Here is a 19,070-nt window from a genome sequence, read left to right as displayed (position 1 = left end):
AGTTTGAGAGCCGAGTTTTCATCTTCCTCAGGGTTAAGAGCAATTCATTTTCTTTAAGAGGAAAGGCTGGATTTGGAGAGCTTTTTCTCCTTCCATCAGAAAAGAAAGTAGCTTTCTGTAAAGCAGAGTTGGGGTATGTAAACCATGTAAACATCTACTGCAGCTGCCATCACTGAATCACTCAAAAACACACCCTACACTTGCAGTTCAAGTGTTAGTGCAAGCATTTGGAATAGCAGGCTTTTGACTGTCTCAGTGAGTAAGGTTTCTCACAAGTGCTCTGTCCAAAAGGCAGCCTGAGGGAGGAAAAAAGGGAAACAGTGCAAAATAATAAAAAACCCTACTGGGAGGCCATTACAGCTTTACTGCCAGAGTACAAGCAGCCATTAAAGTTGCCATCTAGGTGCTACATTCTTACAGTACAAGTGTAAAGCTTTAGATTTCAGATGAAAGACAAGCTGGAACATCACTGAAGCATAAAACAATCCCGAAGCCTGTGGTGTGTGCAGCAGCAGTCCTGGCACTGAGACGGTTCACAGAAAAAAAAGCAAGGGATAGAAGCAACTTTAAAAATGGTATTTCACACTCAACAGACATTAATTCACAATCCGTTAAATACAAAGCTCTACTTGTGTATTTAACAAAAAATACTTCAAAATTGACATTTCATATAACTGGCATTAATACAGACATCTACAAGCTGGGGAAGGGTCCAGGTAAGCAGCAGAAACGATGGGTTTGTACTTCAAGGGACAGTATTTCAGTTTGCACGGTGGCTGATGATACACACGCTGATGAATATCCATGATTAAAAGTCAAGTTCTCCAAGTTCAGCATCTTTCCTTCCGCATACAAGCCTTTGTGAGGGTCAGTGTCTCCTCCCTTGCCCATCCTTGCTAATAGTAACAGAAGTTGGATGGAATCTCCCTCTGGATGCACCAGCATTCACCCTGGACACACACAGCCAACTGCAGTGCTTACCCTGGATGGCAGAGCTGGACTGAACTCCAGAACCTGCCCTTCCACCTTTCAGGGGCACTCAGATCCTGCAATTCCTCAGTCAGAACGAGTCCTGAGCCAGCCAGGGACCACTGACAGGTAAATGAGCCAAGCTCAGATTTAGTTGCAACCACAGATTAATCCTTTGCTCTGTCCTTTTGCAGAGTTCAGAGGATGATTTGTATTTGGTTTTTAACAGTAGGTATCCTCCTTTAGTCTGGTGTCCAGACTGCTGCATTCAGAGGTGTTTCCATAACTCACAGGGATATCTTGATGGTCATCCATCAGCTTTAAAACAAGTGGGATATTGTAAAGACCCATAAATAGGACAATTCAACTGCGCTTTTTCCCCTCCAACCAGCAGTGGAATTTGAGAAAGTGTTGCTGACTTTTGTTGTAACACCTAAATAATGTCATCCCTAGTCATACCAGAGCAAAGAAAGGCAAGAAGATTAGGACATTCAAAACCAGCTTTTTATCCTAATCAATATGGTAAAGCTAAAAATGCTGAATAGCTGAGTGGAGACAGACAAACAGCATGAGGAAAAGTAACATCCCTTCCCTTAACACGTGATGTAACGTCTTGGGGTGAGGCAACAGAAAAGAGAGATGGATGATACACCTGCATCCAGGCTGCTTAAAATAACTGACACTATTCTGGGAGCTGGGTCTTTAGTTAGCATAGCAGAGTATTCAGGCACTAGTTAGATATGCAAGAAGTTTATCAAACCATAAAGTATCATATTAAATATCCACGCAAATATATGAAAGATTTGACTGGGTTCTACTTCTGTCCCTTTTTCAGGTCAAAAGGTGAATGCAAGTGTGTCATAATAAGCCAATGTCCTGCAGCTTATAACACACCAAATCAAAAATATAGAAAATAAATGATAATCCTATCTACTTACATAAAAAGGTAATTTTTTGAGTAAATTTCCAGACTTGCACAAAATATGCAGAAAACTGCATACAATCAGTTTCCATAAGAACAGCAGTTTCATGTAAAAGGTGGGTCAGCCTGCTAGCCAGACCTACTTTATACAAAGCTCTGGAAAATTGACACTTCAGCACTGAGGGCCTGTCCTGCTGTCACTGAAATGGCAAAATGCCCACTGCCACCGGGACCAAAGCCCTGGAGAACGCCTCTCTATCCCCCACCCACCTTTGCAAACCACTCTGTGACAAGGTAACAGAAAAGAATAGCTCTATTAGGGAGTAACAGTGATTAAAAGGATTGTTACATGCATCCAAAACTCAGGCAAGGCTATTAAATCATAGTTCAGTTCTCATCTGCAGTTGTCCTCCTCCTGACCTGACCACAGGGACTTGTGGCCACCCACCTGACCCGCGTCCTCCGCTCCCTCACTTCAAAGCACTTGCAGTACCTCAAGCTCCTTCCCAGCCCACCTCGTCCTTCTCCCAGTCTTCTGTCACCCTGCTCACTCCAGAGGACTGTGAAATGCAGATGAGAGGAACTACAATAGCACAGCAGTGTAAACAGTTAGTAGGCCTGCCACATCTTTATTGCTGCAGGTTTGGCAAAGGGGCACTCTCCATCCTCAGGGGGAGCTTGAGGCAAAAGGAGAAGAATGGTTAAAGATAGAAAGTGATAAACAGCAAACTTAGGAAAAGCAGTCAACCTACATCAGGGCTCTTGGAAAAACCTGTAGCTGGAAGTTACTGAAAAAAATCTTGCACTTGCATGGTGGGCTTGTCCCTGCCCCTGAAGTAGTGCTGTGCAGTGGGTGATGGTCTCGTGTGACCTACTGGCATGAACAGAGTCGTCTTCCTGCCCTTCGGAGCCTAAGGCTACTACACAGCTACCAGGACTTGTGGTTCAGTTCACAGAGGTCTCACGACTGGGGTCATTCCTTGTGCAATGTTTGATGGAGGTGAAGATAAAGTGGTTTCTTGGTCAACAGTTGCAATTTCTTCCTTTTAAAGTCAGTGGGTTTTTTGTACCTGTAACCACAAGAAAATGCATTAATCCAAGCACTAATGGCTGTGCAGGAAGATGAAGGCAAACTAGAAAGCTCATCCTGTACAGATCTTATTACCCTCATCTTTTAAATAATCTGACAAGGCTTGATGGAAGCAACAGTAATGAGTAGATGTACAGGAAGAAATGGTATTTTCTCCGGATGATTATTTTAACAGAAGAAAAATTTCAATATGTAAATTAACATAATATTTTTGTAAGGAGATTCCCAACATAATAATCTTGATTGTAGGAGAGACCCAGTATCAGTCAGTACTTCAGAAGTACTCTAGCTAGCACAGACTAAGCACTTTTCCAAGAATTGCAAGATTCACCCTCTTCTTGAGTAAAAAAACAAACCCCAATCCTCAGACTCCTCCCTCAGACCTTCAGCCACTCAGCAAGGAGAGGATGCACACCACAACCACTCAATACTGCTTTGAAATGTTCACAAAGTTAATTGCAAATTGCTATCTCATGCCTCAAATCAAATTTCCTTTACAGAGTTCTGTACCAAAAGACTGAGTTGATTAATTTTTTTTTAGATATAGCAGATCTGACACTCAGGCTAAGCTCCAAATTAAAATCTCCCCTACAGACTTCATTAAATTCATACAACATTAAATTACAAACACCAGCATTTTATTTGGAAACTGGTCTAGTTTCTGAGAGGAGTCTCTAACCATCTTACTTGCCTAAAAGCATTTTATCTTCCCCTCTTTATTAAAAATGAAATATTCCTTATGGAAGTCAATCTAATGAGTCCAAGAAACCTTCCTTAATACAACAAGCCACACATTGTAGCTGAAGGCTGGTTCATTTCCTCTGTCAGTGTCATCTGTAATTGTGAGTCACTTACAGTTCTATAACAATTGCCCCAGGTTTAATTTCATCCATCTCCATGAAAGCAAAGCACTTGGTGCTAGTAAACCTTTTCTTAGGCTTGTAGTGTTTGAATTCAAAGAAAATAGCTGCACCTAGGGGGAAAAATGGTTGAACAGAAAAGTTAAGTCTTAGTCATAATTGTTATCTGAAAACTTATCTGCCATTAAGTTGTTCTACTTAAATTGAAGGGAATTACCTCCCACATTTCTCTTATTTACTCAAAAGCTCCACTGTGTTCTTAAAATGCTCATCACACTCTTAACAGTTTAAACTCCTCACTCCACTGCTCACACCCAGGTACCAATGACTAAGCATGTGATAAAGCAACTCAATACCTGTGTAGCAGAGCAGACTGCTCTGTTTTTATCTCTTTTCATTTCTCCCTTGCCTGCAAGCCATCCCAATGACCAATTTGAAAGGGACAGGATGCAGAGGTCTATTTTTATCCTTGTCTAGATCTGGAGCCCTGCAGCACCAGCTCAGGAGCAGCCCAGTGTTTGTGCTCCCAAAGCTCCTGGGCCCTTTTTTTGGGTCTCTGGTACCACATACCTTTTGTTAATCTTTCAATGTGTTTCTGAATCTCAATGTCCACGTTAAAATGGACATACGTGTCCTCCTTCCTCAAAGCCACAGGAGTATCTTGCACAGGAGTCAGATCTATCCCATTCAAATCTGCAGGAAAGAAACAGCATGAGAATGGCAGAAGCTTCTCAGACTTTAAGGTTCAGTTTTAAGAGATTTATAAATCTCTCCTTATCCTGCCACAAAAAGTTAATCCACACCTGTGTTTCCACAAAACCTAAAAAAGGGGCAATCATACCCCTTCACAATCACTTAATTTTCTTTCTGAGTACCACACAAAAGCAACTAAAGTTCTAGCAATATTTCAGTTAAAAAAATTGGAATTATCCCTCTTTTTATTTTTAAGAGTGCATTTCTTTCTGCTGTCAGCAAGATTCCATTCCCTGTGCACACAGGACTCCAGCAGAGCTCCAGCCCAAGTGGGATACACACCAAAGGCTGCCCTCCATACAGGGTCTGCAGGGCACAGCTCACACATCCTGTGTATGCCCTGCTTTGTCCCTAGACACAACAAGCATTATTCCTCTTGGGTTTTCCACAAAGGTATTGTAGGGCCACGAGTTGGACTCCAGATCTCAGCACCAGCCCGTGGTTTTGCTGCTCTGGCACAGCCAATCTTGTTTCTCACTAAACCTCTGCTGTTTCCAGGGGTACATTTGTCTTCTGTCTTTCCTCTCATTCTCGATCCCTTTCCGTGTGGCAGAGGAAGTTGCTAACAATGTGGCCAGGTTACAATGTTACAGGTATGGAGTGCGGATGTGCTTGGAGCACAGGCGGAGGCCCTGGATGGAGTACCAGTGATTCCCCTCATCCAGGACATGGGCTAGGATTGCTAATGCTGCATCAAGAACAAACATCTCTCCAAACCTGCAAAAGAACAGCTTGGTTTAAAACCGAGGAAATCAGATACTAAATGTCTTCAGGCTCCTAACAGTGTCAAGATGAGTCCTCAGAGTTACTTTTCCTGACCAAAAATCTTGGGAAATAAAAATATCAAAAGCATAAGCAGACTCAGCCATACCCTGCCCACACACTCACTTTTTGATCTTATTTTCTACCTCACTACTTGGCAGCCATCATTTAGAGGTAAATGAGTTTGGAAATGGAGCATCATGTTAACACAGACTTGTTGGGAAAGCAAGCCCAGCAATACAGAGTCTCCCTTAGCTCCAGAAGGGAAATGAGAGCTACAGCAGCAGTTTTAGCGATGTACAATGAGACAAACACTTGAGTGGCAAGGAACAAGGAATGTTTGCTTTCCAAGCCCTGGTAAGTATTCAAGGGATATTTGATGCTGTGAACCTTCCTCCTGCCAGAGGACATCTGGTGGAAGAAGCACTGATCACACATCTGACAAGTGTTTCGTCCTTACAGTTAGTATCCAATAGCACATCTCAGGAGGACACATTCAAGGTCATTATCACAACTAAAAATAACTAGAGGATATTGGCTCAGCTACAGATTTTTACATGATAAACAAAAAAAAATCATCTGCCTACAAAGATTGTAAAGAGAAGCTGAATTAAAGCAGAACAAGGGTAAGCAGCTTTGACTACAGGGGCTTCCTGCTGAGAAATGCAAAATGGGGGACAGAGATACTCCCACTAGAAAGAGTGTGAATAGCAAAAAAGTCAGCTTTAAGAGACACCAATTATGTTACCACCTGAAACAGAGAAATCCTAATGTTGCCTATCCTGGACAGACAGAGAGGTTCTCCTAGATTTATGGAGGCTCTCAGCATACCATGCTTTGGCTGAAGCATTTCACTAGCCAGGCTAACACATTTTTTATTTCACTTGCAAGATTTGCTTCCCAGCATCCATCCATCTAAACCTCAAGCCCTGGTAAGATTATATTTGTATTGCTACAAATTTAGTTTAATGAGAGGGCAAGAATGGAGTCAGTGGGCTGTGGTTCCCCACCTCCAGAATCCCCAAAGACCAGTATGTGTGGGGAGTACACACAGTCCAAGCAGATCTGTACTCAGGAGTCAGCTGTAGAAGCCGTGATGGAGAAGTAGGGCAAAGTCACTCAGCTCTCAGCATAGAAAAGCCACCCCTGAGTGCACAAAGAGAAGAGTATCCTGCAGAGATTCACCTCCCAGTAGCTGTCAAATACAGAATTTTTCCACCCTTGATTAAAGCAGAAGCCTTAAATCCACAATAGAAGTGCCAACAAATGTTTTTCCCGGCAGGCTGAAAAATCAATAGAGCTTTCAGAAAATGCACTCTCCAAAGCATCACTGAGGAGGCAGAACAGAAATCATTACCCTTTACACTGACTGTGATGTAAGGATCAATGCACTGCCCAGCATCTTTCAGACCAATTTTCTCTATGTTGATGGTGAGTAACGTCATCCCGGGTTCAGATGGCAATCTGGGCAATAAAGTACCTGGAAAGAGTAAAGCATATTATTAACCCTTGGTGTCATCTCACAGCAGAGGCCTCACTTGTCCCTTCTTCTCTCAGAGAAGATGCTCTTCTTAGGGGGCTCAAACTCTCAAGATTCCTAACCCAGTAGTATATAGCACTATGGGAATGTCTGTGCACAGACACACAACATCCTTTGACAGATTTCAAAGCTCTCCCAGAAAAAACCCAGGACTGCCTCAAGTCAAATCAACTGATAAAAAAGCTAATGCCATAAGAATAGAGGGAAGCATTGTTCAAAGTGTTATTTCTTGCTGTTACGCAGAATAACCCATTCATGGAACTCAATTGATATCATTTTTGAGGATTAAATTTGGGAGGCTACAATCTGCAATTTCAGGAGGTTTAGACACTTGACCAGGACTCCCACCCCACTGAACATGACCTGGCACCACATTGAACATTTAGACTAGGAGATTGAGGAGGAAAATGGCATTGTTGGAAATTGCATAGCAAATAAGGGAACTAGAAAACTGATGCTTAAGTAAGTTCTACTGGCCACTACCTAAAGGGGGCGGGGGGGAAGTAAGTGTTTGCATACCCCAAGTTCCCTTCTGCCTAAAGGAAGTTCACAGCTCTGCATTAAGAATATTTAGCATCAAAACTTGGTGGTCTTCAGTATAAATGAATCCTCACACTGCTGAGGAAGACAGTGCAGTTGGCAAGAAATCCAGACTGTTCAAACTCACTAAAAGTCATGATATTCTGTCATCAAACATGGAGTAGGTTACTTCATGCTGAATTTAGCAGAAACTGGCACACTTCAAGCCCTTCTTCCCTACTGGATGAACAAGCACCAGGACAGAAAATACTCAGGTTCATGGGAAAGTTTGAGTTAAAGCTTCGGTTTTCTAATGAAAAAAAGAAGTTATCCTAAGGCTTGAGATCTAAGCAATGTAATAATTTCCTTTGACAAGTCCAATACGGGGGATTTTTCGACACAATTTTTCCCTCTCATCTTCTTAAGGAGCTGTGGAACCACAAAGATTTTGTCTTACGAGAGATTAGCTTTGCAAGAGGGACCTTGCATTCTGCTCTGAGAACTACAGGCACAGCTTCAGCAAGATTTCATGACCGTTCCTGCATCCAATCCCCTTCTCAGGATCACATGCAAGACTTGAATTCCCATCTCTGATGCTGTGTGTTTCTGTATTTCCTGTCCTGAGGAGACTCAGGGCCTGAAAACCACCGTGTCTGCAGACACCTCCCAACACAGCACAGCAGAGCTCAGCCCACTGCTCTGAGCAATGGGACAGGCTTCTGACTGCAGGGAGAAATGTTAGAGAGCAAACTTGGTAGAGAGCCCTCATTTCTGCAAAGCAGCTCATGCTCTAGTTAATCTTTCTGTTTCTTTCCTGAAGAGATGTTCAGATATAGAGCTCTTATTTCAATCTAAGTGAAGGCAGAAGCAAGCCTGTCTTCTCTTTGGCACAAACCTTTGCTTCACCATATCTCAGTTGTCTCCTAAAAGCAGCATGGCCCCCAAGAGCCAGGAACAACTGCAGCCTTCAGCTTTCCTGTGCATCACTCCATGGGACTAGGTGATGTTGTACTTGATAGAAAAATCACCTGAAAGATGCCTCAGCCTGGTGTTTACTATAAAAATAGTGGGTTAAGAGAAATGATTCTGTTCTTGAAGAATGTTTTCCAGAATGTGTGAAATTGCAGAGTTGCAACGGACAGAAGGGTCAAGCTCACTTCCAGGAGACAAGAGTAGGACAGAGTATTCAAGGAACACTGTTTCCTTCCTGCCCTAGCAGGAGGAGCAGCCAAGCCAGCAGTGTACTAGAGCAGCTGACTGTGATCCATATCACATGAGCCACAGCCCCAGGCAGGCCTGGGGCTCCGCAGCCACTTCACCCAGCAGCCACAGTAGGTGACAGTGCCCTCTCTGTGGTACAGCTTTCCTGGGCTGGGCACTACACCCCTCCCTGCCACCACAGCCTGGGCTCCTGAGCAGGCTCCCAACTGAGGCCTTTCAGGAGAAAAGTGCAGCCATGCCAGACACAACCACAGGGCATCTGTGCCAGAGGGGGATGGGAGCATCTGCAAATGAAGGAAGTGTCCTCCTCCAAGTGGGTTTCAGGGACAGACAGTGAGCCAACCCAGCAGCCCACTGCCACCAACACAAGCCATTCAGGCTCTCCCCTCCCAAATCCCAGTTCAGAGAAAGAGAAAAAAAGGGCTGAGTCTCCTGCTGGGCTCACGAAGTGAAATGGCTCACAGAAGAGCACAGCACTGGAAAAAAATAATATATAATCAGTAGAAAGGCAGGAAACCTTTGAGGCAGCAAGCCATTGGTCAGTTCAGCTCCACACAGCACAGAAGTCCAACTACACAAATCATCTTTGTGTAAGATTTCCCATAAAATGTGTATTCCAGTAAATAAAATCCAGCTACACCTACCCTTGGCTACACCACAAACCAGAACTTCTTCATTAGTACAGCAAGACTTCTAGGAGAGCTGTTTGAATCAACAAACACGGCCTTCCCTTTTCTCCACACTGAAGACAAATGAAGACTAACAGATAGGTTCCCAGTACTGTGATTGTTACCAAATATTGTGTTGCAAGGACTAAGAGCTGCATGCAGAAGACCACAGCTACATGAACATGAGCACAGAAATTACTGTACATACTAAAAGGTTCTCATACCTTTGTTGGCTCCTGGGTTAGATGAATGGGGCAATGTGATAACGAAGCCGTGCATGGAGAAGACAAGACCATGGTCAGTTAGACAGTACAGTCACACACTATGGACTAAAGGCACATCAAAGCAAGGAGTGCAACACAACTCTGTCAGTTTGATAGCTGAAGTTCACTTTACTCATAAGGCTCACCCCAGGGCTGCAAACTGCTTTTGTCTGAGACTTCCTGCTTTCCTTGGGAGACAGAAGACATCTCCATAAATGGATTTAACATGATGAATAACAAGGATCGAGACAGCAAATGTCAGCAATCAATATCACAAGATATTATAGCCTTTGTGGGAGTTTGGCATGAACAGGTGTAGACTGTGCATGTCCACATCAGGTCAGCCTGCAAGGGCCATATTCAGCACTGTGCTTGGGACCACATCTGAATATCGTCTGTTGTCTCCAGGCATAAGTAATGCAACACCCCAGCTCTTTTGATCATTATTCCAGCACTGGTTTCCTTACTTGTTATCTCATTTCTGAAATACAGAATTTGCCAGCTAGCTCTGAAACTAGAAACTTATTTCTTCTGCAAAGAAATTACACCAGGAACCTAAAGAACCTCTGTTGCAACATTTAAACTATCAAAACCTGAAGCTACAGGAAGACCTCTAGAATCTGTTGGCATATCCAGTTCTACAAGTGCTTTCACATGGACAAGGACTTAAGCCTTTAAAACCAAAACCCGCTCTTTCTGCTCTCACAGCCTGGCTTTACTCTAAGCCACTGTCTCACCAAACAATGCAACACAAAAATAAGAAGCAACAACTTCTCACATCCCTAGGAGGATGTGCTACTCCTTGCAGCAGAAACATTGCCACAATTTACATTTGAACACATCTGAAATGCTTCACATAGTTAAAGTGCACAGGATGAAAATAACTGAGTCAGGATTAAAGGCTAATTATTTGAGGTAGATAGTACCACCCTCACAGGTTCTCCATACAACTGTTTCACAGAAAGATACTGTTTGCTGAAAAAAAAGTTCCCTGGCCACCCTTGTGGTTCTCCTGTACAGCATTAGGGTTTGTTTACATGAGCATGTAGCTTCCCAACCAAACTTTTCAAATCACAGGTGGAAAAATAAGCTTTTTAGAGCCAGAACTCAGAGATGCTACAGAGGCTGGTATGGCAAGGCTTGTATGTGCCCCTACCTGGAACTCTAGCAGGAAAAGAGTCTGGAGACCCTGCTCCAGCTCCTCCTTCCTCGTCATCCTCCTCAAACTCTAAGTGTTCCTCTTCTCCAGGTGCTAAAATCTTCCTGTAAAACAAAAGAAACAAGAAATGAGACCAACACTCACTCATCACCTGGCTGTCAATTCACAAGCCAGCATCTGAGCATGGACAACACTCTTTAATGTCATTTCATACTTCTTAACTTCTACCTCTACCTACAGACTTTGACAGAAGTTGCAGGAGCTCAGAGCAATAGAAAGCACAGAGCCTAAAGCCAGGATATGATACTGGAAAGATCAGAGAGGTGTAGGGATGTACCAAGTACTGATTTTACCAAAAGCACAGTCTTGATTTTTAGTGGTACCTAGACAAACAGAATTCAGAAGTTCTTTTATTAACCAGTTAACACAAAGCAGTCTGGCAAGCAGATGGCTCTAGAAATGTTTCACATGCACACCAGGTCCAGGCCATACTCCCTTTCAGGTACATCTGTACATGAATGTACAAGAAGGTCTCTCTTACCTGAGTGGGACAGGCTGGACATCAAAGGGGAACTCTTTATTGTAAGTAAGGATATTCTTTAAGACTGGAGAGAAGGGAAAAAATAAAAATCCATAGTCATAAACCAGCATTAATTCTACTACTTTGTACAGCTATGTCCATTCTGACAGCATCTTCACACACAAATAATAATATTTTTAAAATTATCAGATTATACAAAAAACACCCCTCTTCTCTCATATTTCAAACACCAGCACAGCTATGATCAAAGCTATATCACTATAACATTCAGACAGGTGAACTGCAACTGCAGTACAAGATCACTACTACCATACCCACATAGAGAAGATAAATGTGGCAATAACCAAAATCTTCATGAGAAAAAGCTACAGTTCCGGGGTGAGGGTAGCAATTTTTGGTGGCCATTGAGAGCAGGGTGGTGCTACTGGCATCAGCTCCAAACAGACTGAAACCTCCAGAGCTGACACATTTCAGCACATGTGGGTGTACATTCAGGCAACCACCATGGGAGACCAAGTGTGCTGCTAACACAAAGCTTTGGTGAGATTTTCTTCTTATTCAGTCATGTGTTTAGGGGGTTTTGTTTGGTGGTGGTGATGGCTTTGTTTTCTTTTTATCTGCCCTTGTATGTCTGGGCAGATTGGTGAAATTCAGGTGAGATAAAGTACAATGTCTGGGCACCAAGCCCCAGAGACATCGCCTATACTTTTAGCATTCCATGGAGAATGCCTTTGCCATTTATATTGGAAATTAATATCCCAGACTGGTAGGGGGAGCAGAGAGGAAAAAACCCCTGACTCCCCTCACAGAGCTTCACTTTGCAATAAGCAATCTCTGAGAAGAGGAATTCTCCCCTTAAGACTACTGAATGAGAACAAGACTCTTTTCAAACGATGTTCAGATTACACAAATACCAAGAGGTACTTAAATACCAGTTATGCTTAAGGAGCCATTGCCAGGCCCCTCTGCTTGAGCACACTACAACTCAGCCAGTGCAAGACAGCTTCCATGTCTGCCTTCACATTCCCATCAGCCAGCCTGGGCTCCTGCATTAGCTTACCAGACACCATATCTGAATGCTCTAAGAATAAATTATCCCTCGGGGAAACTATAAAGAAACTAAAAAGTCTTTCAAGTCTTTACTCATTCTGATTTTTTTTTCTGATTTCTGTGCTATGACATGAGAGGTTAATCAGTGCCTGATCCCAGCCAGACACAATAGATAAATACAGAAAAAGGTTTAAAGTGCCTTCAGTCAGAGCTGTAATGACAGACAAAACTGATGCCATGTCTCTCTCTCCACAGACTTCTGCTGCTCTGATGGACCAGTAATGCAGATCTCAACATGAATCTTAAGAATCACAGCCACTTCCCACCAGAAAAGCAGCTGATCAACAGCAGACAGTCACCATCCAGCACTGCTGAAGTTCAGGAAAATACGGGGATTTTTATTACTCTCAGAATTCCCCAGCTCTCAGAGAGATAAATCACATCAGAAACAGAAAGTGAAACTACCCCAAAAGGAAAACCTCAGTGAAGTGAGATCTCCTACAGATCACAGGCACATTAAACAGAAGGGACAGGTGTCACAGTAGCTCCTCTCCTGCTTTCCAAAGGTTGGTAAGTGCTAGACCCCTCTCTTCTAATAACCAGGTCCTCTTATGAGCAGCCCTTGAAAAAACCCTCCTCGTAATTCACTTCAGGCATCACTAGAGGGCCCAAAGAGCTCTAATGACAAAAGCCCAGGCAAGAGGCAAACAGTTCTACAGCACCTAAAATCCTGCCTGAGGCTGAGCACTCCTGTCCTGCCAGGAACAGATGTGGTGCTGAATGCTCAGCTCAGAAGCAGAACCTCTTGCTGCACAAAGTTGTGGCTCAAGTTATTAAAAAGCTTTCAATTCTTGACTCACCACCAATGGCAAATAATTTTGCAAAGTTGTCACACAGCAATTAAAGTGCTCCTTTAAAGATCAACAGGATAATCAGCAGGTCCACCACACTCAGCTTGGTGAAACACTTATTCAAAGCCACTAAAAAAAAACAACCTAAGCAATAAATCTTTGAGGAAAAGGAAAATCCTCTTTGCATCTACCACAAGCGTAAGCTTCAGTTGATTAAAATAAAAATAGCAGATCACAGGAAAAAACAAATAGGTTAATATGAACAGGAATCTCCCTTATAATGCTGTGTAAGACATCCAAGTTTCAAAAGGTTGGTTTGGGCTTTTTTGGATCTCTGTTTTGTTTTCACGACCACAATTCACCTCTGGGAGAAAGAGCCCTTCCCCTCTGCAATGTTGCTGCTTGAGAACATGATTCCCAGGAAATTCTCCACAAGTGCAATTAATGGGTAGATCCCAGCATCATGGCCTCCACCTATATTACATTTCCAACAGAAATCTTTTAAAAATACTGTTCTGCAGGCTCTTGTGCAGAAGTTGTCCTTCCTTTTGTGACTTTGGACAGTGTCACTTCGTTTTGCATAGAATCACAGAATCTCCTGAGTTGGAAGAGATCCTCAAGGATCATCACAGTCCAACTCCTGGGCCTGCACAGGACACCCCAAAGGTCGTACCACGAGCCTGACAGCATTGTCCCAACACTTCTTAAACTCTGTCAGGCAAGTGCTGTGACCACTTCCCAGGGGATCCTGTAGCAGTGCCCAACCACCCTCTGGGTCTAGCACCTTTTCCTGATCTCCAACCTAAACCTCTCCTGACAACTTTAGACCATTGCCTCAGGTCCTGTCACTGTCATCACAGAGCAGGGGTCAGTGCCTGGCCCTCCTCTGCCCCTCATGAGGAAGTTGTAACTGCAGTGAGGTCTCACCTCAGTCTCCTCCAGCCTGAACAGATCAAGTGACCTCAGCCACTCCTCATAAGGCTTCCCCTCAAGGCCTTTCACCATCCTCATAGCCTGATTTTTAGCAGTTGGCTCTCTCTTGAAAGATTTCAAAAGAAATTATCAACATAAGCCAGAAGGTCAGGACACATTAACTCAGTAAAGACCACTGTCCACTTAGATTTTCTGTGACAGTGATTTTTTCTGATACCTGTACTGACTTGTTTTTGAATAGACAACATAAAACAATTCAGGCACCACACGCCCCAGTACAACCCAGTATCCACTTGTCTTATAATTATCACCCAAGCAAAAGGGATGCCCCAGCCTATCCATTTGTACTGTGTATTCTAACACTGGTATAAACTTCCACAAAGAAATGGATTTGTGAGATCCAGTGTGTTAACAATGACTTCACACAGTGCAGCCTCAAAAGAACTATTTGTATGTATGGAACCTCCTGTAGCATTATTCCAGCACAAACTATTCAGTGACAAATCCTATAAACAAACAGAAGTAGCCAACTGCTCCACTTTCCAAGCTGCATGAAATGCAAGCTCAAGCAGGAAAAGTTAGAACTCGACAACACAAGATTAAGGGGAAAAAAAAAAAAGTAAATCTAAGGGCCCTGGTTGTTATGACAACACCAAAACCATTCTGACAGCTTCAGGCACAAAAGTAATTAAAACAAGCCAAATTGTGTGAATAGCTGTTTTGTATGAATAGCTGGTTTTGTTCCACCCTCATGGAATGGCTTGACCTAACAAAGGAATCACTTATTTGCATTGCCAGCCCAGATTTTTTTAGCTTTTTCTGGTGGGATGCAAAAGAAAATTGACAACATGCAAATTAAAACACTTCACGGTGCATTTTATGAAATGGCTGGTATTGGCCTGATTAAGATTTACTCTATTCAAGATACACTTAAAAACCACAAAACAAAGGCACAATTCAGAGAGAAAGAGGCCAGAACCATCCAAGTAAGACAGCAGCATTAGGAACATCAATGTTCGATTGTTGTTGTAGAAGCACCCGTTCTCCTCCAAGGAAAATAACTCAGTGTATTTGAAAACTGATGGCCACACACTCTTCCTCAGTTTTAATATAGTTGCTTGTTGTATGAGGTGTGGGCTGAATGCACTTCACACTGCTGAGCAGTTTTTTTGACAGCTAAAAATCAATTCTCTGATGGAGGGCAAGATAAGCAACTGGGCTGTTGCACCATAATTGAAATTTTGGACAGGATTCCAGTCTCTCTTCCATCATTCAGTCACTCAAAGGGCATTTGCACAATGGAGTCTAAAATCCACAGTCATTCAATGATTACAACATTTTAAATACTTTGTAAGCAGAGAGCAGCAGTATCTATACAGAAAAATCCCAAGTCAGAGGATTCAGAGGGCAGACATGTAACATGTAGAGTGAGGAAGACCGAATATCCCAACACACAGTTAAACCCTTTCCTGAGTTAAGGTCTTCACCCATAAGACTCAGCAGTTTTGTAACACACCTTCACTTTTCACTTTCAGGGAAAAGTTTAAGAGCATTTGGACTCTACATTTTGGTAAAGATATTAGGAAGCTTAGCTCAGTGCTCCACTTCTTAACAAGCTCCCTTGTAGGATGCTCTGCAGAGAAGCTCAACCTACTCATGAAGGGGAAACACTTGCCTGCCCGTCATATTTTTCCCCAAGATGTTGCTTAATGTTACAATTGTGTTATAAGCAAAATAAAACCAACTTCAGTCAGTGTGAAAGAAGCTCTTCCACATTTCCTGTTCCCTGAGAATTGAAGAAACATTAACATTCAGGATAATATTGTGTAGATGTGGAAGCTCTAATCATAAGGATGCTTTGAGAACAAAGCAGCCAGTGTTACAGGAAGGAAAATGAAGCAGATAAATAGATACTTCCTATATGAAAAAGTTATTTCTGGATTGCCATACCAAGACCTGACCCAGGATCAGCTGGGGAAAAAACATCACACAAAACCCTTCAAAGACTGACTCACATCCTCACTTTGACTCTCAACTTCGTTGGTCTGGTAGCATTACAGTGGGAGGTGATTGGCTACCATGAGCACAAGTTAAATATTTTCAGAAGGAAAAATAAATGTCATACGGCAAGAAAGAAGACCACAAAGCATTGAAATACAGTTCAAATAAGAAATGTGCAGGTAAATTATATAATGTACTACTGATAGCTTAAAATACTGCTTTGTGCAAAAATTAGCAGTGCCCAAATTGCTTATTTGAAAATGATGATGAATATATTACCTGAAGCATTTGTGTTACTGTACTTTTCAATTACTCACATTCCTTAATACACATCAAGTTTTGTCTGCTGTCCTACACCCAGCATCACTGTTGAGCTGCAATGCGGTTAGTCAGTAGTCCTGCTTGCATGATGCATGATGTCATGATAAATGGCACTCAAAATACAAAGATACCACTTACTTGGTTCCAACTTCTTCAGATCCTCAAGCTTAAACTCATCCTGCGACTGGGTGGACTAGGACAGTACAAAGAAAGAGTCAGATCTTGGGATGCATCTTCCTCTCATGCAGATGTACCATATCAGAATAAGCATGCAAGGTGCTTCCTTTGCTCAAGCACACCAAGTTACTACAAAGCTACATCCCCCCAAGAAATCTCCCCAACAAAAGGCAGGTTCACAGGTGAGGCAGAGACTATGTTACTTCTCACTAATTAAGAACAATCTTATCCAATATTCCAAGCTCTAATGCAAGGTAAGTATTTTTAAACCAACTAGTTGTAAATTCTTACTTACTGCACACTGGAACATTCACATTTCAAGACATGTGTCCAACATTGTGACACTGGCAGAAATTACAGTACACAGGATGATCTTGACAAAACTCAGCCAAGAACTCACTGAAAATAGAAGAGGAATTCCCATCTTTCTTTTCTCCTCCTCTGTCTGTAGCACATACATGTTCTCAGTAAGCCTATCTGACTTACTAATTCAATGGAGAAGTTTCTTAATTTTTTATTCTGAAGTAGCTCACCAACAATTTGGTAAGATTAGTTTATTCTGAGATAAGTGGCAGAGCTGGCATAAAAAGAAGTGGAAATAAGAGGATTGCCACTGGACATTCTCCTCTGAGTACATGGTCAGGTCTTGCCTATTATGTCATTGCACCCTTGGCACCCCTTAAGATTGCCCATTGTTTTCAACATTTAAGGTCCAACAAGGTTTTTTCGTTGATTTTGTCCAAGAGTGAACAGGTACCTTCTGCAAGACTGTGTAAGGATACTAAAGCAGCTATATCCTTAAAGTTAGGAGAGTGGGAAAAGATACTCTCACTAACTGCTTTAACCTCTGCTAAGAAACCATAACCTCCCCAAGTTATGCAAGAAACTTTTACCCTCTCAAAAGGTTACAAAATCCTTGACTTACTACTGGTGAATCAACAGCAAGGAAGGCTGTTCTTACATAACACCATCTCTCCAGCTTGGCAGGTTATGACATGGCTGCAGCTTCTGGTGCTGCTCCCAGATGTGACCTGACACACAAAGCTGTTCCATAGTGGAACATGCAGGCCCTCATCAAAGTCACAGGGACTCCAAGCAAATGCAACACTCTTCAAACACCCCAGGTTGGCTCAAAATAGAATAACAGGTAGAGGTAACCAAATAATTCTTCAAATTCTACACAGCCTTGAGACTGGTCAGCCCCCATCTTGTAAGTCCAGCCTTTCAGATAACTGAAAGCAGCACCTTATCCAGCAATATGAAGCACTTGGTAGTGCTGCTGGGAGTAACTTGATAGAAAATTTGCCTGTCATCACTCTTTCTTGGCAAAGAGGTAATCTAGTAACCCAAGCTTTGATTCATCCCTTCCCCATCCATGGCCTTTTGGAAATTTCTCTCACTTGCTTTTTGTTTTGGGGATAAGCATGTGCTGAGAAAAAAACGATATCCACTCCCATGACATCTAATTTCAGTCTAGAAAAAAAGCCCAAAGTGTTATTACAAATTATCATTTTCCCACATTTTCCTAGAGCACTGCCAGTTTTCATGACTGCTAAAAAATAATTTTTATTCTACACACACATTCTTCTTTGTGGTATATTATGATTTGTGAAGCAATTGAATAAGTTTAAGGGTCATTCTGGTGATCTTTTTAACCTTGCACACAGGCTAGGAAAAGAAACTAAACAGTCCCAAAGGATGAAAATGAGGCAAAGAACCAAAGACACAAAATGTGGAGCTAAATTCCTGTATAAGTACTAATAGATGTTCATACAAGCACTTGCAGTCTTTTTTAAGGCAGCCACCTGAGCCATCACAATGACAACCTAGAAATTCCAAGTGTTCACTCCATTTTCAGAAGTTTGGGTATTTCTGAAGACAGTAAACAAATTTTAAAAAGCTCTACAGTTACCTGCTGCTAAAGTATGAAATAAGGAAAAAGAGCTATACCTGTAAAGCTGCACTCCTCAGTTCCAAGCATGTTGCAATTTTAGCTATGGTTTTCTGAAAGGGAAAATAAAATAATTAAGTACTGAAACTGTATTTGTCCAGACTGATATTTTTAAAGTATGCAAACACAAACAGTTGCACTTTTTAGCAAAGATTTCAGGTCTATTGTTCAGTACCACACCATTCAGCACCAGAAGCTTTTTTTATAGGCAAGCAGGATTTGCTGAAAGCACAACAGATGAAAGACATCTGCCACTTAACTCCCTTCCCACAGCCCAACAACACAGATGGGGGTCATTCACTCTGCAGAAACTGTAATATTGCCTATCACATCATAAACTGTTTATAAATTCAACTGCTCTCAGGTGGTAGGGGACTGCAAAAAAAAAAAAAATTCCAAGCCAAGCAGTGTATTACCTCCTGAGAACCTGAGTGGTTTGTGCTGATTTTCCCTTTCAGGAGCCAGGCCTACATACAGCTCCTCTACCAGGCTCCCAAGCTCAGCAGACCAAGTCCACCC

At 42.3% G+C, this 19,070-nt stretch overlaps 1 protein-coding gene across 3 annotated transcripts; it reads right to left on the bottom strand.

The window, feature by feature from the left end:
• Positions 1 to 328: 328 nt before the first annotated feature.
• On the bottom strand, positions 329 to 18,604 carry AIDA (axin interactor, dorsalization associated). Of its 3 annotated transcripts, XM_015621071.3 has the most exons (10): positions 18,551 to 18,604; positions 16,896 to 16,999; positions 16,562 to 16,616; positions 11,268 to 11,331; positions 10,724 to 10,830; positions 9,529 to 9,540; positions 6,714 to 6,836; positions 4,412 to 4,534; positions 3,837 to 3,954; positions 329 to 2,961 (listed from the first exon to the last, which is right to left on the bottom strand). In XM_015621071.3, the coding sequence occupies exons 2-10, from the start codon at positions 16,908 to 16,910 to the stop codon at positions 2,865 to 2,867; spliced, it is 714 nt and encodes a 237-aa protein (XP_015476557.1). In that variant the 5' UTR covers positions 16,911 to 16,999; positions 18,551 to 18,604; the 3' UTR covers positions 329 to 2,864. The 3 variants fall into 3 exon arrangements, with proteins under 3 accessions (XP_015476557.1, XP_018861593.1, XP_018861594.1); XM_019006048.2 differs by lacking the exon at positions 9,529 to 9,540; XM_019006049.2 differs by lacking the exons at positions 6,714 to 6,836; positions 9,529 to 9,540.
• Positions 18,605 to 19,070: the final 466 nt, after the last annotated feature.

This window comes from Parus major, chromosome 3 (assembly GCF_001522545.3).
Source record: "Parus major isolate Abel chromosome 3, Parus_major1.1, whole genome shotgun sequence".
In the NCBI taxonomy this organism is placed as follows: Eukaryota; Metazoa; Chordata; class Aves; order Passeriformes; family Paridae; genus Parus; species Parus major.
Note: the sequence above shows the minus strand (reverse complement) of the source record. Positions and strands in the feature narration are given on the sequence as shown.

Bases quoted from the DNA above. Each gene is read 5' to 3' on its own strand.
- AIDA (XM_015621071.3), bottom strand. The intron at 11,332-16,561 runs GTAAGTGGTATC...CCTTCTCTCCAG, and splicing joins TCTGAAGAAGTTGGAACCAA to TCTTAAAGAATATCCTTACT. The intron at 3,955-4,411 runs GTATGTGGTACC...TTTTCCCCCTAG, and splicing joins CATTGAAAGATTAACAAAAG to GTGCAGCTATTTTCTTTGAA.